At 44.1% G+C, this 17,972-nt stretch overlaps 1 protein-coding gene across 1 annotated transcript in view; it reads right to left on the bottom strand.

Annotated features, from left to right (window-relative positions):
* The window catches only part of LOC141133281 (intercellular adhesion molecule 1-like), a 109,868-nt gene that overhangs the window by 55,073 nt on the left and 36,823 nt on the right, over positions 1–17,972 (bottom strand). Inside the window, exon 2 of the mRNA XM_073622555.1 lies at positions 5,874–6,122. Within this exon, the coding sequence (XP_073478656.1) occupies positions 5,874–6,122 (249 nt within the window). The remainder of the gene's footprint in view (positions 1–5,873; positions 6,123–17,972) is intronic.

The raw sequence follows: 17,972 nt of genomic DNA, 5'->3' as shown, positions 1-17,972 counted from the left end.
AATCTGGCAGATTTCTCCATCTACACTCTAAAGATGGACAAACCTGCAGTGCCAGTTATTGTGTATTGACAATCGGTACCCACAGCTGTTCAGCCATCAATTTTCCACCCCACTCCTTTGATTTGTTAATTGAAGGGTGCCAACAAAGCTAATTATCGGGCGACTATCAGCCAGTTCATTAGGAACCAGCCAAAATCTACTCAGTGTATGGCCACCTTAACAAGGACACAACAATAATTCAACTTTTTTTTTTTTTTTAATAGACTGGGGGATGAGTCCCCGATTTCCCTCACTTTCTGTCACAGTGACAGCATTGTCACCAGGACATACAGTATATATAAAATGATTAATGGGTCAATGACACAGTTACAAAACCAATTCCCCTTCAATTAAATAGAGAAGGAAAAAACAATTGGGAAACAATAAAAGGAAAAGGAGCAAAGAAAAAAAAAAAAATGCAGAGACTAGAGCCAGATAGGTGGCCTGCTAGTGCTAAATGTGCTTTCCTGCAGTTCTAAAGACCTTGAATGCCTCCTAATGGCTCTGGTGGGCTTTAGAACTTGAGCTACATCTGTGGTCCAGAATTATCCTCCGAAACTGAATCAGCTTCTGAACCTCCAGTCCTGCAATGGAGCTGCTATGTTAGCTCTCCCTGATGCTGGGGGTAAGGGGGGCGCTATATATTTGCCCCTATTTATGATGAGCTGTACTTAAAGATCTACGACTTTTTCTATGTACACAAAAGGCCTATTTCTCTCAAATATTGTTCACAGATCTGTCAATCTGTGTTAGTGAGCACTTTTCCTTTGCCGAGATAATCCATCCACCTCACAGGTGTGGCATATCAAGATACTGACTAGACAGTATGATTATTGCACAGGTGTGCCTTAGGCTGGCCACAATAAAAGGCCACTCTAAAAGGCCACGTCCATGAACTTTAATGGCATTCCAGTCTTGGTCTGTAGGGTTCAAAACTAAGGGGCCAAGCCCAACCCCTGAAAAACAGCCCCGCACCATAATCCCCCTTTCACCAAATGATTTGGACCAGTGCACAAAGCAAGGTCCATAAAGACATGGATGTGTGAGTTTGGGGTGGAGGAACTTGACTGGCCTGCACAGTCCTGACCTCAACCCGAGCCAGGCCTTCTTGTCCAACATCAGTGCCTGACCTCACAAATGTGCTTCTGGAAGAATGGTCCAACATTCCCATAGACACACTCCTAAACCTTGTGGACAGGTGGGCCAACTCAATATTGAACCCTATGGACTAAGACTGGGATTCCATTAAAGTTCATGTGCGTGTAAAGGCAGGCATCCTAATACTTTTGACAATATAGTGTCAATATATATCTCAGTATTTTCACAAAAGTGGGTACACCCCTCACATTTTTGTAAATATTTTATTATATCTTTTCATGTGACAACACTGAAGAAATGACACTTTGCTACAATGTAAAGTAGTGAGTGTACAGCTTGTATAACAGTATAAATTTGCTGTCACACAGCCATTAATGTCTAAAACGCTGGCAACAAAAGTGAGTACACCCCTAAATGAAAATGTCCAACTTGGGCCCAAAGTGTCAATATTTTGTGTGGCCACCATTATTTTCCAGGACTGCCTTAACCGTCTTGGGCATGGAGTTCACCAGAGCTTCACAGGTTGCCACTGGAGTCCTCTTCCACTCCTCCATGATGACATCACAGAGCTGGTGGATGTTAGAGACCTTGCGCTCCTCCACCTTCCTTTTGAGGATGCCCCACAGATACTCAATAGGGTTTAGTTTTGGAGACTAAGGATGAGCTTCGAGTTCGAGTCAAACTCATGTTCGACTCGAACATTGGCTGTTCGCAAGTTCGCCGAACAGCGAACAATTTGGGGTGTTCGCGGCAAATTCGAATGCCGCGAAACACCCTTTAAAAGTCTATGGGAGAAATCAAAAGTGCTAATTTTAAAGGCTTATATGCAAGTTATTGTCATAAAAAGTGTTTGGGGACCTGGGTCCTGCCCCAGGGGACATGGATCAATGCAAAAAAAAGTTTTAAAAACGGCCGTTTTTTCAGGCGCAGTGATTTTAATAATGCTTAAAGTCAAACAATAAAAGTGTAATATCCCTTTAAATTTCGTAGCTGGGGGGTGTCTATAGTATGCCTGTAAAGGGGCGCATGTTTCCTGTGTTTAGAACAGTCTGACAGCAAAATGACATTTCGAAGGAAAAAACCCATTTAAAACTACTCGCGGCTATTGCATTGCCGACAATACACATAGAAGTTCATTGATAAAAACGGCATGGGAATTCCCCACAGGGGAACCCCAAACCAAAATTTAAAAAAAAAATGACGTGGGGGTCCCCCTAAATTCCATACCAGGCCCTTCAGGTCTGGTATGGATATTAAGGGGAACCCCGGCCAAATTTTTTTTTAAAAATGACGTGGGGTTCCCCCTAAATTCCATACCAGACCCTTCAGGTCTGGTATGGATTTTAAGGGGAACCCCGCGCCAAAAAAAAAAGCCCGCGCCAAAAAAAAAAGAAGAGCAGGAGCCTCCCCTTATGCCATGGGTGCGGAGTGGCCCAAGGAGAAGAAGATAGAAGACGCCGCGGAGGAGATGCTGGACGAGAACGCCAGAGGAAGAACCAGAAGAACCAGAAGAAGAAGATGAAGGAAGATAGAAGAAAGTATGCCTGTAAAGGGGCGCATGTTTCCTGTGTTTAGAACAGTCTGACAGCAAAATGACATTTCGAAGGAAAAAACCCATTTAAAACTACTCGCGGCTATTGCATTGCCGACAATACACATAGAAGTTCATTGATAAAAACGGCATGGGAATTCCCCACAGGGGAACCCCAAACCAAAATTTAAAAAAAAAATGACGTGGGGGTCCCCCTAAATTCCATACCAGGCCCTTCAGGTCTGGTATGGATATTAAGGGGAACCCCGGCCAAATTTTTTTTTAAAAATGACGTGGGGTTCCCCCTAAATTCCATACCAGACCCTTCAGGTCTGGTATGGATTTTAAGGGGAACCCCGCGCCAAAAAAAAAAGCCCGCGCCAAAAAAAAAAGAAGAGCAGGAGCCTCCCCTTATGCCATGGGTGCGGAGTGGCCCAAGGAGAAGAAGATAGAAGACGCCGCGGAGGAGATGCTGGACGAGAACGCCAGAGGAAGAACCAGAAGAACCAGAAGAAGAAGATGAAGGAAGATAGAAGAAAGAAGAAGCATTTAAATAAAGGAATTGTCAAAAACTGTCTCTTGTCATTTTTAACATTTTTGACAGTTTTTTAGTGAAATGGTAGGGGTAAGTACCCCCTTACCATTTCACACAGGGGGGAGGGCCGGGATCTGGGGGTCCCCTTGTTAAAGGGGGCTTCCAGATTCCGATAAGCCCCCCGCCCGCAGACCCCCACAACCACCGGCCAGGGTTGTGGGGATGAGGCCCTTGTCCTCATCAACATGGGGACAAGGTGTTTTGGGGGGCTACTCCAAAGCACCCTCCCAATGTTGAGGGCATGTGGCCTGGTACAGTTCAGGAGGGGGGGCGCTCTCTCATCCCCCCTCTTTTCCTGCGGCCTGCCAGGTTGCGTGCTCGTATATGGGTCTGGTATGGATTTTTGGGGGGACCCCACGCCGTTTGTTTTTTTAATTTTGGCCGGGGTTCCCCTTAATATCTATACCAGACCTGAAGGGCCTGGTATGGAATTTAGGGGGGCGTCCACGTCATTTTTTTTTTTTAATTTTGGTTCGGGGTTCCCCTGTGGGGAATTCCCATGCCGTTTTTATCAATGAACTTCTATGTGTATTGTCGGACCGGCAATGCAATAGCCGCGAGTAGTTTTAAATGGGTTTTTTCCTTCAAAATGTCATTTTGCTGTCAGACTGTTCTAAACACGGGAAACATGCGCCCCTTTACAGGCATACTATAGACTCCCCCCAGCTACGAAATTTAAAGGAATATTACACTTTTATTGTTTGACTTTAAAGTGAGGGGTCCACCTATCTATCGTTTTTTTTTTTTGGAGTTCATTCACAAACTTTTCTTCTCATGATTATCTACTCACATGTTCTGTGTAATAAGTCCGCCTGTGTCCGATTTTGTTGTAAAGAATAACTTATAAAATTCACTGAAGGCGGTTTCCATCTTCACTGTGGGCATTTGAAGCCCACAAGCATGTATTTCCTGGATGCTGTGAATGCTGTGCTCCCAGCATTCACCGAGATGTTGTGATGACACTGTTGCACAATGCATGCTGGGAAGCCTGAGACTAGCTCCCAGGGGACTGTGGGAGGTCTGGGAGAGGCTAGAAACACGCCTACTCCCATGGGAGGAAAACCAGGAAGTGCTAAGAAGATTAGAAAAAAAAAGGTAATTACGGCGATTTATATTTTTTTACACAGCATGTCAGCATCTAGGCAAGGAAGAGAATGCATAGAGATAATGTTCAAAATTTAGGTGGAACCCCGCTTTAAGCATTATTAAAATCACTGCGCCTGAAAAAACGGCCCTTTTTAAAAACTTTTTTTTGCATTGATCCATGTCCCCTGGGGCAGGACCCAGGTCCCCAAACACTTTTTATGACAATAACTTGCATATAAGCTTTTAAAATTAGCACTTTTGATTATTCATGTTCGTGTCCCATAGACTTTAACGGTGTTCGCGTGTTCGAACAAACTTTTTTCCTGTTCGCATGTTCTGGTGCGAACCAAACAGGGGGGTGTTCAGCTCATCCCTATTGGAGACATGCTTGGCCAGTCCTTAACCTTTACCCTCAGCTTCTTTAGCAAGGCAGTGGTCGTCTTGGAGGTTTGTTTGGGGTCCTTATCTTGTAGGAGTACTGCCCTGTGGCCCAGTCTCCAAAGAGAGAGGATCATGCTCTGCTTCAGTATGTCACAGTACATGTTGGCATTCATGGTTCCCTCAATGAACTGTAGCTCCCCAGTGCCGGCAGCACTCATGCAGCCCCAGACCATGACACTCTCACCACCATGCCTGACTGTAGGCAAGACACACTTGTCTTTGTACTCCTCACCTGGTTGCCGCCACACATGCTTGACACCATCTGAACCAAATAAGTTTATCTTGGGCTCATCAGACCACAGGACATGGTTCCAGTAATCCATATCTTTAGTCTGCTTGTCTTCAGCAAACTGTTTGCGGGCTTTCTGGTGCATCATCTTTAGAAGAGGATTCCTTCTGGGACAACAGGCATGCAGACCAATTTGATGCAGTGTGCGGTGTATGGTCTGAACACTGACAGGCTGACCCCCCACCCCTTCAACCTCTGCAGCAATGCTGGCAGCACTCATACATCTATTTCCCAAAGACAACCTCTGGATATGACGCTGAGCCCGTGCACTCAACTTCTTTGGTCAACCATGGAGAGGCCTGTTCTGAGTGGAACCTGTCCTGTTAAACCGCTGTATGGTCTTGGCCACCGTGCTGCATTTCAGTTTCAGGGTCTTGGCAATCTTCTTATAGCCTAGGCCATCTTTATGTAGAGCAACAATTCTTTTTTGCATGGTTCTGGTATATATATTGTATATCTCATGTTAGTACTTAAATTGTTGGCTAAATGACTATATTTCTATACTTCATATATTTCTATATGAATACATGATAGACCCAGGTCTAACCCTTCAAGAAATAACTAATTTTTGGATATTATGACTATCTGAAATACTGTGGGATTTAAAATGATTTTCAAAAAGGAATTGAGAGAATTAGATTTTCTTTTTCAACAACTGTTTACATGTGAATGAACGAACAATTTTTATTTTTTTTTTGCAAACTGAATTTTGGCATACGCATTGGAACTTTTTCCCTATATTTGAACTGAAGTAGCATGTTGATTACATGATAACACCTATAAGAAGAACATACCATAAGGTATCACTGTGGCCTCGTCTTTGTCATCATCAGTTGCCAGACATTGTATAGGTGAGTCTTCCCACTCACTAACTCTGACTTCAACCCATGCATAGTTGCTTGTCCTGTCTTTATATTCTCGTACTTTAGCCAGCCTGGTTTCCCAAGACAGGTTTGTACAGTTGCTGGTGCAATTCAGGAAAGCTGTTTGTCCAAATGGTACAAAATCATTCTCCTTTTCGATATGTACTGTACAGGAGTTCCCTGAAAAAGAAAAGAAACATGGAAAAGGATGAAATAGAACAGAACAATGTAACATCCTACAATGTTATCATAACCTGGCCACCCAACATTTTACTACTAGTTCTCATCTTCAGTTATCATAATTCCTTTCCACATACATCTACCCCTCACTGCCCTTAGTGTAATCACTGCCGGGGGGTCTGAATGGTTCACTTAGCATTAAAGTGTATGTACCCCCTAAATCTATTTTCAGTATATTGTCAATCAGCTGCTGCACCTGCAGGGCTCTAATGAGGAAAGCTGCAAGGTCTGATTTCCCTTCAAGAGTATCACACCCAAAATTACATTTATGTTGCAGGGGATGCTCAAAATCTGACTTGTATCTTAGGGCAGAAAATCAGAAAGCCAATCACACAAGCAGGAAATTATGTTTCTAGGGCGTGTTCTATATACCATCTGTGTACAGAACACCTCCAGGTAGCCATATTGAATTGCATTTTACAGAAAATTACAGAGCTGCAGATTGAAAGGGAAAGGTCATTTTGAATAACATTCAATTACAATATGACTTGTGTTGCAATTGTATACACTATATTACTTTATTTGCAATTTTTTTCCCACAACAAAGTGGAGTTACCCTTTAAGTAATTTTAGTGCTTTCAAAGGCACAGACCACAAACAAGTATACAGATCAGGGGTTCTGACTTAACTCTGACTTTTCAATTTACTTGTCCCTTCCGGGTCAGGATTCCTTTAATCCATTAGATCAGGATGAACCAGGCATTTTAAGTAAGAGGTCAACAATGACAGCCTATTAGATGCTTCCTTTAACGACCAATTAACAACACAATACTGTATGCTGCAACACACATGTTGTCATGTGTTGCATTGCAATAAACAGCCTATTCATAATGAATAGCCTGAAATGCACCACAATGTATGTAAAAATGGCGCAGGCTGCATTTTTCTGCAGCACAATGCACAGGATGTACACTTCTAAGGAGTGTTGGTTTGCCATTCACAAATGGTACCATAGTGCACCAACACAATGTGCATTACTGTACATTGCTGCACTGGTGTGAGAGGCCCCAAAAGGGAAACATAAAGGCTGACTTGATATTCTGCCAATGCTAGTTGTCTGGGTTCAAACCTCTGGAACAACTAACCCAAGCAGGATAAAGACAAGGACTTCACCCTTTAGCCTGATTTCCATGATCTGCATGCTTGTTTCAGGTCAATAGCTTACACATGATTGAAGCCAAAGATCATGGATGCTGCTAAAGCCAGGCACCTGGGGGCACATCTTTTGGTGAGTTCCCTTGATCTTAAGGGCGCGGCCTACCACATTTTCAAGTTTGGAGCTGCAGCACTATCGCTTCTGTCCCTGGGGCCATTTTTTAGCCCTTAGAATTAGCAGAAGGACCCCTTTTCCAGGTCCAAAAAGTGTCCCATTAATCTTGCCAAGCCCAGGAGTCAGGGCCTTATGTAGGCTCTGCCTGACCCAAGATGGCTGCTTGAGTGACATGAGGTGGCAGCATCCAATAAGATATCTCCCCCAGTGACTCAAGAAACCATAGAGGAACCTTGTTGCTCCTGACTTCCTCTCCAACAGCAGCAACACTGTGGTGAGCGCCACCTGCTTGGGAGAAAACAGACTGCACCTGCCTACATGTACACTTTGCTGTACATTCTATATTTCCATATTACCTATTTTTTGTACTCTGCACTGAAAATTTCGACCTCCCTTACAGAGGTTCTAACCCTCACTAATCCAAAAACAGTTTTGAGCTTAAAGCGGAGCTCCACCCAAAAGGGCAAGCTCCATTTGTCTTCCCCCCCCCCCCCTGCTGCCACTTTTGGCACCTTAAGTGGGGAGCAGGTACCTAGTTTTGGCAGGTACCCGTTCCCACTTCCAGCTCAGTTAGTCGCAGCAAATTTAACCATAAATTCTGCCCCCCTCTTTCCTCATGCAGCCGGACTATTCATAAAGCGTAGCGCGATTTGCACATGCACAATAGGAAGCTGGCTGTGAAGCTGCAAGGCTTCACTGCCGGTTTCCCTCAACCAAGATGGCGGCGCCAGTACCTGAGAGCCGATTCAAAAATTGGCTTGGGCAAGGACACCACTGGATGCCTGGACAGGTAAATGCCCTAATAGTAAAAGTCAGCAGGTACAGCATTTGTAGCTGCTGACTTTTTTAATTTTTTTTTTGGGGGGGGGGGGGGGCGGAACTCCTCCTTTAAGTACACTAAACCATCCCAAAAAAATCATGTCAGCAGAGTGTTGCTTCCAAAGGTGAGTGCCTTTAGTAAAAGTTTAAACAGGGTTGGGTGGGTTCCCTAATAATTAATCCAATGCAGGTCTTAACTGTGATTAGACACAGGGGTGGGATATAGACCGTAGATATGTACTTACAAACTTTTTTTTTTACATGTGTATTTTGCATAGCAATGCCTCTAAAATGAATGAACAAAATGAGTAAGAATAAAACATTTTAACTAAAAATTACCAAAGAGTAGGAATTAAAGGCATTTAAACCCAAGGCTAAAAATCTTATAGGTTGCAGCTTTCCAGTCCCTAGATGACATAACCTACCTGATCACAATCATCAGAGGCAGAAAACACAGGAAATTATCAGCTCACTGGATTTTGTGCAAGACCAACAAGTTTTTTTTTTTTTTTTGCACTGATTGAAAAGATATAACATGTTTTTAGAATTATAAAATTTTATAATTTGCAAGATTTACATACATTCTAAATATGGCTGATTATGGTTAAATAAGAGTAAATATAGGATTAAATAGAAACAATTTTTATTAAACAGAAACCTTTTATCCTCATTTTGTAAAAATTCTAAACTTTCCCTGCAGAGCAAAGACAATTGCAATTATATTGCACATAAAAAATAGTCTGAATACATTGTAACAACATAGAGGAGGTGATTTACTAAAGACAAATCCACTTTGCACTGCAAGTGCACTTGGAAGTGCAGTCGCTGTGGATCCGAGGGGGACATGCAAGGAAAATAAAAAAAACAGCATTTTTGCTTGTACATGCTTGGATGATAAAATCAGCAGAGCTTCCCCTCATTTCACATCTTCCCCTTAGATCTACAGCGACTGCACTTCCAAGTGCACTTGGAGTGCAAAGTGGATGTACCTTTAGTAAATAAACCCCTGTGTACTCTGCAAGTGTAGTTGCACACATTTTCTCCAGAGCTTAGTGAATAGCGTGGTAAAGCTCTACTGATTTCCATCATCCAATCATGTGCAAGCAAAAATGCATTTTTTTTTTTACAAAGGACTGACGTCCTCCGGTGGGGAATCCGCCCCTGGAGGACGTCAGCTGATGAAATGCGTAGGGCGGGGCTTTGATGTGACGTCACCACGCAAACCGGGTCCGAGCTTGCGGTCAGTGGATGTGGCCGGACTTGCGCTGAAAAAAGGTTTACTGTTGTGTTTTACAAGTTGGAAATGTGTAAGTGGGTGAAGTTGCTGTACTAAATGAATATGCTTTTAATGGTTTCACTCTGAGTCCCCTTCTTCCTTTTTTAACCACTTGCTTACAGGGCATCTAAACCCTCCTCCTGCCCAGACCAATTTTCAGCTTTCAGCGCTGTCGCACTTTGAATGACAATTGCACGGTCATACAACACTGTACCCAAATGAAATTTTTATAATTTTTTCCCTACAAATAGAGCTTTCTTTTGGTGGTATTTAATCACAGCTGGGATTTTTATTTTTTACTAAACAAACAAAAAAAGATGGAAAATTTTGAAAAAAAAAAAATCAGGTTTCATAGTTTGTTATAAAATTTAGCAAACAGGTAATTTTTCTCCTTCATTAATATGGGCTGATGAAGCGGCACTGGTGGGCACTGATAGGCTGCACTGATGGGCACGGATAGGCACAGATAAGGCAGCACTGATGGGGACAGATAAGGCGGTACTGATGGGCACAGATAAGGCGGCACTGATGGCCACTCATGGGCGCTGATGGGTGGCACGGATGGGTGGCATGGATAGGTGGCCCTGGTAGGTACCACTGATGGGTGGCACTGATGGGCAGTGATAGGCAGCACTGATGGGCACTTATGGGCACTGGTAGGTGACACTGATGGGCACTGATAGGTGGCACTGATGTGCAGCACTGTTGCACTGATGTGGGAACTGATGGGTGGCACTGTGGGCGCTGATGGGTGGCACTGATGGATGGCACTGTGGGCACTGATGGGTGGCACTGTGGGCACTGATGGGTGGCACTGTGGGCACTGATGGATGGCTCTGTGGGCACTGATGGGTAACACTGGTGGGCACTGGTAGGCGGCACTGCTGCCTATTGCTAGGTGTCACTGGCAGGGGGCAGATGATCGCCGTGATCGGGACTGATGTCCCTCTCACGGCCGCCGGTGATCGGGTTTTTTTTTCTTCCTCACGCTGTCAGCGCGAGGAGGAAAAATAGCCGATTACCGGCTCTGTTTACATCACATGATCAGCTGTCATTGGCTGACAGCTGATCATGTGGTAAGGGGTTGGGACCGACCCCTTACTCTGATCTGTGATCAGGCGAGTCTCATAGACTCGCTGATCACCGAGCGCGCCACGCGCACCCTGCAGGGGGTGCGCAGGCCGCTCGTGCACGGGACGACGTCAATAGACGTCATCCCAGCAATGTAGGTCCGCGCTGTTGCCGTCATTTGGCAATAGCGCGGATCTGAAGAGGTTAATAACCCGTTTTTGAATATGATGGTGGTTTCTGGGTTAGAGGAGTATTCAAGAAAAGATCTCCTGTGCCATTGTGACAGCTAGATATATATATATATATATATATATATATATATATATATATATATATATATATATATATATATATACAAATGCGCATTTGCGCATATAACATCAGCCATTATCTCTGGTGAGTGATTTAGTGAGTCCCGATGGTGTTTTTTTAACACTGAAGGTGGAGAATGCTATGTGTTTTTTCTTTGATGATGGGATTGCTTCATATTTCTTCAAGTCTGATGTGGATCTGTGAAGATTATTTATTGCACGGGGGGAGCACTTTGAGGAAATTCATTATGAACTAATTTCATTTTTACTATGTAAGGAGTACAAAACAAATTTATCATGAATTGATTTTTATTTTCATATAATCTTGCACAACTCTTATTGATATATGAGCACAAGACAATTTTTCAAAGTTTATTGATCTTTATTTTTCATGGAATTTAAGTAACGCACGATTTATTGATATATGAGCTCATTTTTGTTTGCTTGATTATTTATTATTTATTTGGTTTATTTATTTTATTTACTTATTTGGTGATAGGGCTCTTTACACACATCTATTTGCCTTTAGTAAATCATCCCCAGTGGGTCTGGGTTGTTCCCTCTCATCCTCCAGGAGACGATGGAAGTTCCTCAGCTGTAGCTCCAACCATATTCACCACATTTTCTCCTGATTGGTAGATAAATCCCAAATCGAAGAAAGACAGTTCTTGATAACTTCCATTGGGGAAAGAGGGCAGAAAAGCAACTCAGCAAAAAACGTGAAATATCAATGTTAGCTTGAGTTGAACTTTAAAGCTAAATTCCAGGGATGATCTTAACCACTTGACCCCTGGAAGATTTACCCCCCTTCATGACCAGGCCACTTTTTGCTAAACGACACTGCGTTATTTTAACTGACAATTGCGCGGTCGCGTGACGTTGCACCCAAATAAAACTCATGTCCTTTTTTTTTTCCCCACAAATAGAGCTTTCTTTTGGTGGTATTTGATCACCTCTGCATTTTTTTATTTTTGCGCTATAAACAAAAAAAGACCTTCAATTTTGAAAAAAAACAAAACTATGCAGAACTGCACCAGATTTTGCACTCTTCAGTTTTAATACACCAACCCCAGTGTCCATCCAAAAGAAAGTCGTTATCGCTGCTAATAATGCTTGCATAGCAGATACTGACTCTCCTAGCCCAGTATTATACACACATCAATAAAGAGAGACTCTTGAGTACATTCAAGTTCCATTCAAATTCTTAAAGTCCGACTTTTGGCAGGAAACAAACCCCCTTTTATCCCTTCTTCCTACTACCCTCTGGCTGAATGCTATAATGCCTTCACTTTTCTTCAGTTTTTTTTCTGGCAGGGTTCTTCTTTGGGTGTCCACCAGTGGCGTAGCGTGGGGGGTGCAGGGGGTGCCGTGGCCCCGGGCGCGACATTTAGGGGGGCGCCAGTATGTGTCACTGGCTGCCTCCTCCTAATTTCTAATCCCTGTGTCCCCGGGCTCCGGCCGCCATGTTAAGTGTCCGGCGCCCTGTGATTGGGCGTATGGGGGTCATGTGAGGCGTAGGGCTGGCCTGTCCTCGATCGCTCCTGAAGTCCCGCCTCCGCACATGACCCCCCATACACCCAATCACAGGGCGCTGGACACTGAACATGGCAGCAGGCAGAGCGCAGGGGAGAGAAGAATGTGAGCCACCGCTGTCTTCTCCTCCTGATCCGGATCGATGCAGGCCAGGATAAGAAGGTTAGTGAGACTCCCTTGTGAGAGTCATGTTACTGGCCTGGGGAGCGGGGGCGGGGGGGGGGGGTTGCGAGAGAGAGAGACTGTAGACAGTGTAGTATAGTGGTCATTATAGTGTAGTTTAGTATGGAGGTCAGTGTAGTGTAGTGGTCAGTATGGGGGGCAGTGTAGTGGACAGTGTAGTGTAGTATAGTGGACAGTATAGTGGTTAGTGTAGTATAGTATAGTGGTTAGCATAGTGGTCAGTATAGTGTAGTGGTCAGTGTAGTGTAGTATAGTGGACAGTGTAGTATGGTGGTCAGTGTAGTGGACAGTATAGTGGTTAGTGTAGTATAGTGGTTAGCATAGTGGTCAGTATAGTGTAGTTTAGTATGGAGGTCAGTGTAGTGTAGTATAGTGGTTAGTATGGTGGTTAGTGTAGTGGACAGTATAGCGTAGTGGACAGTGTAGTATGGTGGTCAGTGTAGCGTAGTATAGTGGTCAGTATAGTATAGTGGTCAGTGTAGTGTAGTATGGTGGTCAGTATAGTGGTCAGTGTAGTGTAGTATAGTGGTCAGTATAGTGGTTAGTGTAGTATAGTATAGTGGTCAGTATAGTATAGTGGTCAGTATAGTGTAGTGGACAGTATAGTATAGTGGACAGTGTAGTATGGTGGTCAGTATAGTGTAGTATGGTGGTCAGTGTAATGTAGTATAGTGGACAGTGTAGTGTAGTGGTCAGTGTAGTATGGTGGTCAGTATAGTGTAGTATAGTGGACAGTGTAATGTAGTATAGTGGACAGTGTAGTATGGTGGTCAGTATAGTGTAGTATAGTGGACAGTGTAATGTAGTATAGTGGACAGTGTAGTATGGTGGTCAGTATAATGTAATATTGTGGACAGTGTAGTATGGTGGACAGTGTAGTGTAGTGGTCAGTGTAGTATAACAGACAGTGTAGTATAGTGGCCAGTATAGTGGTTAGTGAAGTATAGCATAGTGGTTAGTATAGTGTAGTTTAGTATGGAGGTCAGTGTAGTGTAGTATAGTGGACAGTGTAGTATGGTGGTCAGTATAGTGTAGTATAGTGGACAGTGTAGTATAGTGGACAGTGTAGTATGGTGGTCAGTATAGTGGACAGTGTAGTATAGTGGACAGTGTAGTATAGTGGTCAGTATAGTGTAGTATAGTGGTCATTGTAGTGTAGTATAGTTGTCAGTGTAGTATGGTGGTCAGTATAGCGGACAGTGTAGTATGGTGGTCAGTATAGTGTAGTATAGTGGTCAGTGTAGTGTAGTATAGTGGACAGTGTAGTATGGTGGTCAGTATAGTGGTCAGTATAGTGTAGTATAGTGGTCAGTGTAGTATAGTGGTCAGTGTAGTGTAGTATAGTGGACAGTGTAGTATGGTGGTCAGTATCGTGTAGTATAGTGGTCAGTGTAGTATAGTGGTCAGTATAGTGTAGTATAGTGGTCAGTGTAGTATAGTGGTCAGTATAGTATGGTGGTCAGTATAGTGTAGTATAGTGGACAGTGTAGTATGGTGGTCAGTATAGTGTAGTATAGTGGTCAGTGTAGTGTAGTATAGTGGTCAGTGTAGTATAGTGGACAGTGTAGTGTAGTATAGTGGACAGTGTAGTATGGTGGTCAGTATAGTGTAGTATAGTGGACAGTGTAGTGTAGTATAGTGGACAGTGTAGTCAGTATAGTGTAGTAAAGTGGTCAGTATAGTGTAGTATAGTGGACAGTGTAGTGTAGTATAGTGGACAGTGTAGTATGGTGGTCAGTATAATGGTCAGTGTAGTATAGTGGATGGTGTAGTGGTCAGTGTAGTGGACAGTATAGTGGTCAGTGTAATATAGTGGACAGTATAGTATAGTGGTCAGTGTAGTGGACAATGTAGTGTAGTGGACAGTGTAGTTCTCAGTATAGTGGTCAGTATAGGAATCAGGTAGGTCAGTACTATTGTATTTGAAGGGACTCAGGGATAGCTAAAAGTCCGCAGGTCAGGGGACGCAAATTACTTGCCTTGCCCCGGGTGCTGACAACCCACGCTACGCCACTGGTGTCCACATGACTGCCTGCGTGATGTGGACACTTCCCATTGGCTAGTGATGGGGTCCTCTCGGGATCCAGAAGAGGAATGACATCATAGTGAGGGGAAGTTAGGGGTTTGGATGGTGAGGGATAAGCTTGCTTATCTGGATCAGAGGTCCCCATAGTAGGAAGCAGCGGCAGTGAGGGATCCGGACAGTGGACTTAAGTCCAGAAAAAAAAAAAAAATCCCTTACATGTGCTAGAGGGGTGGGAGGGAGCTATAGGGAAATTTGGTGTTCTTTTTAGTGTGCTTTGAGCTGACTTTTGAACTGACATTAGCAGGTTAAAGCTTCAAAGTAGATTTTAGTGATTAGGTTTACATATACAAAAAATGAGTGAATATGTGAGCGGCCACAGAAAAAGGTGCAGCCTATTTCCCGGAAACATAATGCGCGGTCAGTAAAATCATGCAGCGAGTTTATCATACTAATGAAGGCAATGCTTAGCAGTTAAATCTGGGGTGTGTGAGTGTGAGGGGAGGGACAGTCACATCCTCTATGTGGCTAAATTTATGACTTCATCAATTTCCTTCCCACTCTATTCCTGAGCGCATTCAAAACTGCTCTAGAGTAAGCCTATTAAAGCGGTATTCAACCAAAAATATATTATATTGCAGCTTACCAATCATTAGATGTGGTGGCTGCATTCATTTTCTTTTCTTTTGGCTTTACCCCTCCTGTTTTCACCTGGTAATCTGACCAGTAACCCACCTCCTGTATTAGTGAGACACAGCGCTGGAGGAATGAGAACAGGAGGCACAGCAGGCAGCAGAATTGTCAGTCTGGTGGGGAGGGGGGTGTTAAATGTATTAGCAGATTTAGATGCACTAACAAAGTGAAGCCAAACTCCAGCTCACACTTTTTAATCAGTTGCAGCAAACAGTTTTTTTTTCCTCTTGGGATAAAGCTTTTGCATGTATAAATAAAAGCTGATCATTTTAATTAACCATGCCATTGTTAAATTATTATTATTATTATACAGGATTTATATAGCGCCAACAGTTTGCGCAGCGCTTTACAGGCATACCCCACTTTTAATTACACAATGGGGTTTATTTACTAAAGCTGGAAAGTGCAAAATCAGGCTCACTTCTACATCGAAACCAAGGAGCTTCTAACCCCAGATTGTTCAATTAAGCTTTTGGTAATAAAACCTGGAAGTTCACTGGTTTCTATGCAGAAGTGAGCCAGATTTTGCACTTTCCAGCTTTAGTAAATAAACCATATTTGTGTACTTAAAAGTGGGGTATGCCTGTACAACATGAGAACAGACAGTACATTTACAATACAAATCAACACAGGAGGGATCAGAGGGTCCTGCTCGTTAGAGCTTACAATCTAGAAGGGAGGGTCAAGTGGAACAAAAGGTAATAACTGTGGGGGATGATCTGATGAAGATAATGAAAATACAGTTGTTAGGTGTGGGTAGGATAGGCTTCTCTGAAGAGAAGGGTTTTCAGGGATCGTCTAAAAGCTAATAGAGTAGGAGATAAGCGGATAGATTGGGGTAGGGAGTTCCATAGGATTGGAGAGGCTTTGGAAAAGTCCTGAAGGTGAGCATGGGAGGAGGTGACAAGGGAGCTAGAGGGCAGAAGGTCTTGAGAATAACAAGTAGGTTGGTATTTAGAGACAAGGCTAGTGATGTAGCTGGGAGCTACATTGTGGAAGGCTTTGTGAGTAGTTGATTTGTCTCATCCATGTAAATTGATACATTCTGCTGGAGAGCTTGACCTTGTGAAAAAAAATACAGACTTTACTGGCTTGATCACTAGATGAAAATAGAAGAAAGCCTAAAAAAAGGAGAACTAATGTAGACATCACATCAAAGGATTGGTAAGCTGAAATATAATAAAGGTTTGCTTTTGGGTTTAACACTGCTTTAAGGCTTCAATTGCATGAGATTTAACTTGATGAACTTTCTAGCAGCAGGAATCTGTGAATTAATGCAGCTGAAATTGTTAGATGTTTGCAGATAGCTGCAGTCACTGATGCAATGACAGGCTGGCAATAGCCACAGCTATTTATTACTGTTTGCACAGCCAGCTGTGACTCAATGCAGTATATGGGCTCAGCAGCCGCAACTATTCATCCACATCTGTCAATTCCAGATGCTTCCAGTCACTGGAAGGTGCAGCGTGTGTGATCACCCATGCAAATGGAGCCAAAGGTAGGAACAATAGACAGATAACTCTGCCTCTGCTGTGCTGAAATCCCAGGCTGTGCTGTCGGCCCTTCTTGTTATCTCCTGGTGAACTACAACACACCTCCTCTAGGAATTGGATAACATTGATCCTTGCAATGAGGCCCCCCACATTGCAAGTGTTAACTGCTCCTTCAGACTAGGGATGCAGGACAATCATATTCCTTGCTCCAGCAGAGTCTTTCCAGCTCATAACCTACTTTGAGCAGGGCCGGCATCCAGTACGTACAATGCAGGATTGACATTGCATTGCAACATGCATTATTTGTAATAATGCTGAACTAGGAGCGTAGCTAGAGGGGTCGCAGGGGTTGCAACCCTGTGCTGCACTCCTATACACCTGGATAGGATGAGTGACGAGGGCAGCATGCAGAAAAACTGATCCCCTCCTGCAGCTGCTGAAAGCATGCTCTACATGCCACCCCTCCTATCCAGGTCCTGCTGTCCCTCTGTGTGCTCTCCTGCCCCTCTGTGTGCTCTCCTGTGTGCTCTCCTGCCCCTCTGTGTGCTCTCCTGCCCCTCTGTGTTCTCTCCTGCCCCATTGTGTGCTCTCCTGCCCCTCTGTGTGCTCTCCTGCCCCTCTGTGTGCTCTCCTGTGTGCTCTCCTGCCCCTCTGTGTGCTCTCCTGTGTGCTCTCCTGCCCCTCTGTGTGCTCTCCTGCCCCTCTGTGTTCTCTCCTGCCCCATTGTGTGCTCTCCTGTGCTTTCCTGCCCCTCTGTGTGCTCTCATGTGCTTTCCTGCCCCACTGTGTGCTTTCCTGCCCCACTGTGTGCTCTCCTGTGCTTGCTGTATATGCCACCCCTCTACATGCTGTACATGCTCTACATGCCACCCCTCCTATCCAGGTCCTGCTGTCCCTCTGTGTGCTCTTCTGTGCTCTCCTGCCCCTCTGTGTGCTCTCCTGCCCCTCTGTGTGCTCTCCTGCCCCTCTGTGTGCTCTCATGTGCTTTCCTGCCCCACTGTGTGCTTTCCTGCCCCACTGTGTGCTCTCCTGTGCTTGCTGTATATGCCTCCCCTCTACATGCTCTACATGCTCTACATGCCACCCCTCCTATCCAGGTCCTGCTGTCCCTCTGTGTG

The sequence above is a fragment of the Aquarana catesbeiana genome, linkage group LG03 (genome assembly GCF_042186555.1).
Source record: "Aquarana catesbeiana isolate 2022-GZ linkage group LG03, ASM4218655v1, whole genome shotgun sequence".
Lineage (NCBI taxonomy): Eukaryota > Metazoa > Chordata > Amphibia > Anura > Ranidae > Aquarana > Aquarana catesbeiana.
Note: the sequence above shows the minus strand (reverse complement) of the source record. Positions and strands in the feature narration are given on the sequence as shown.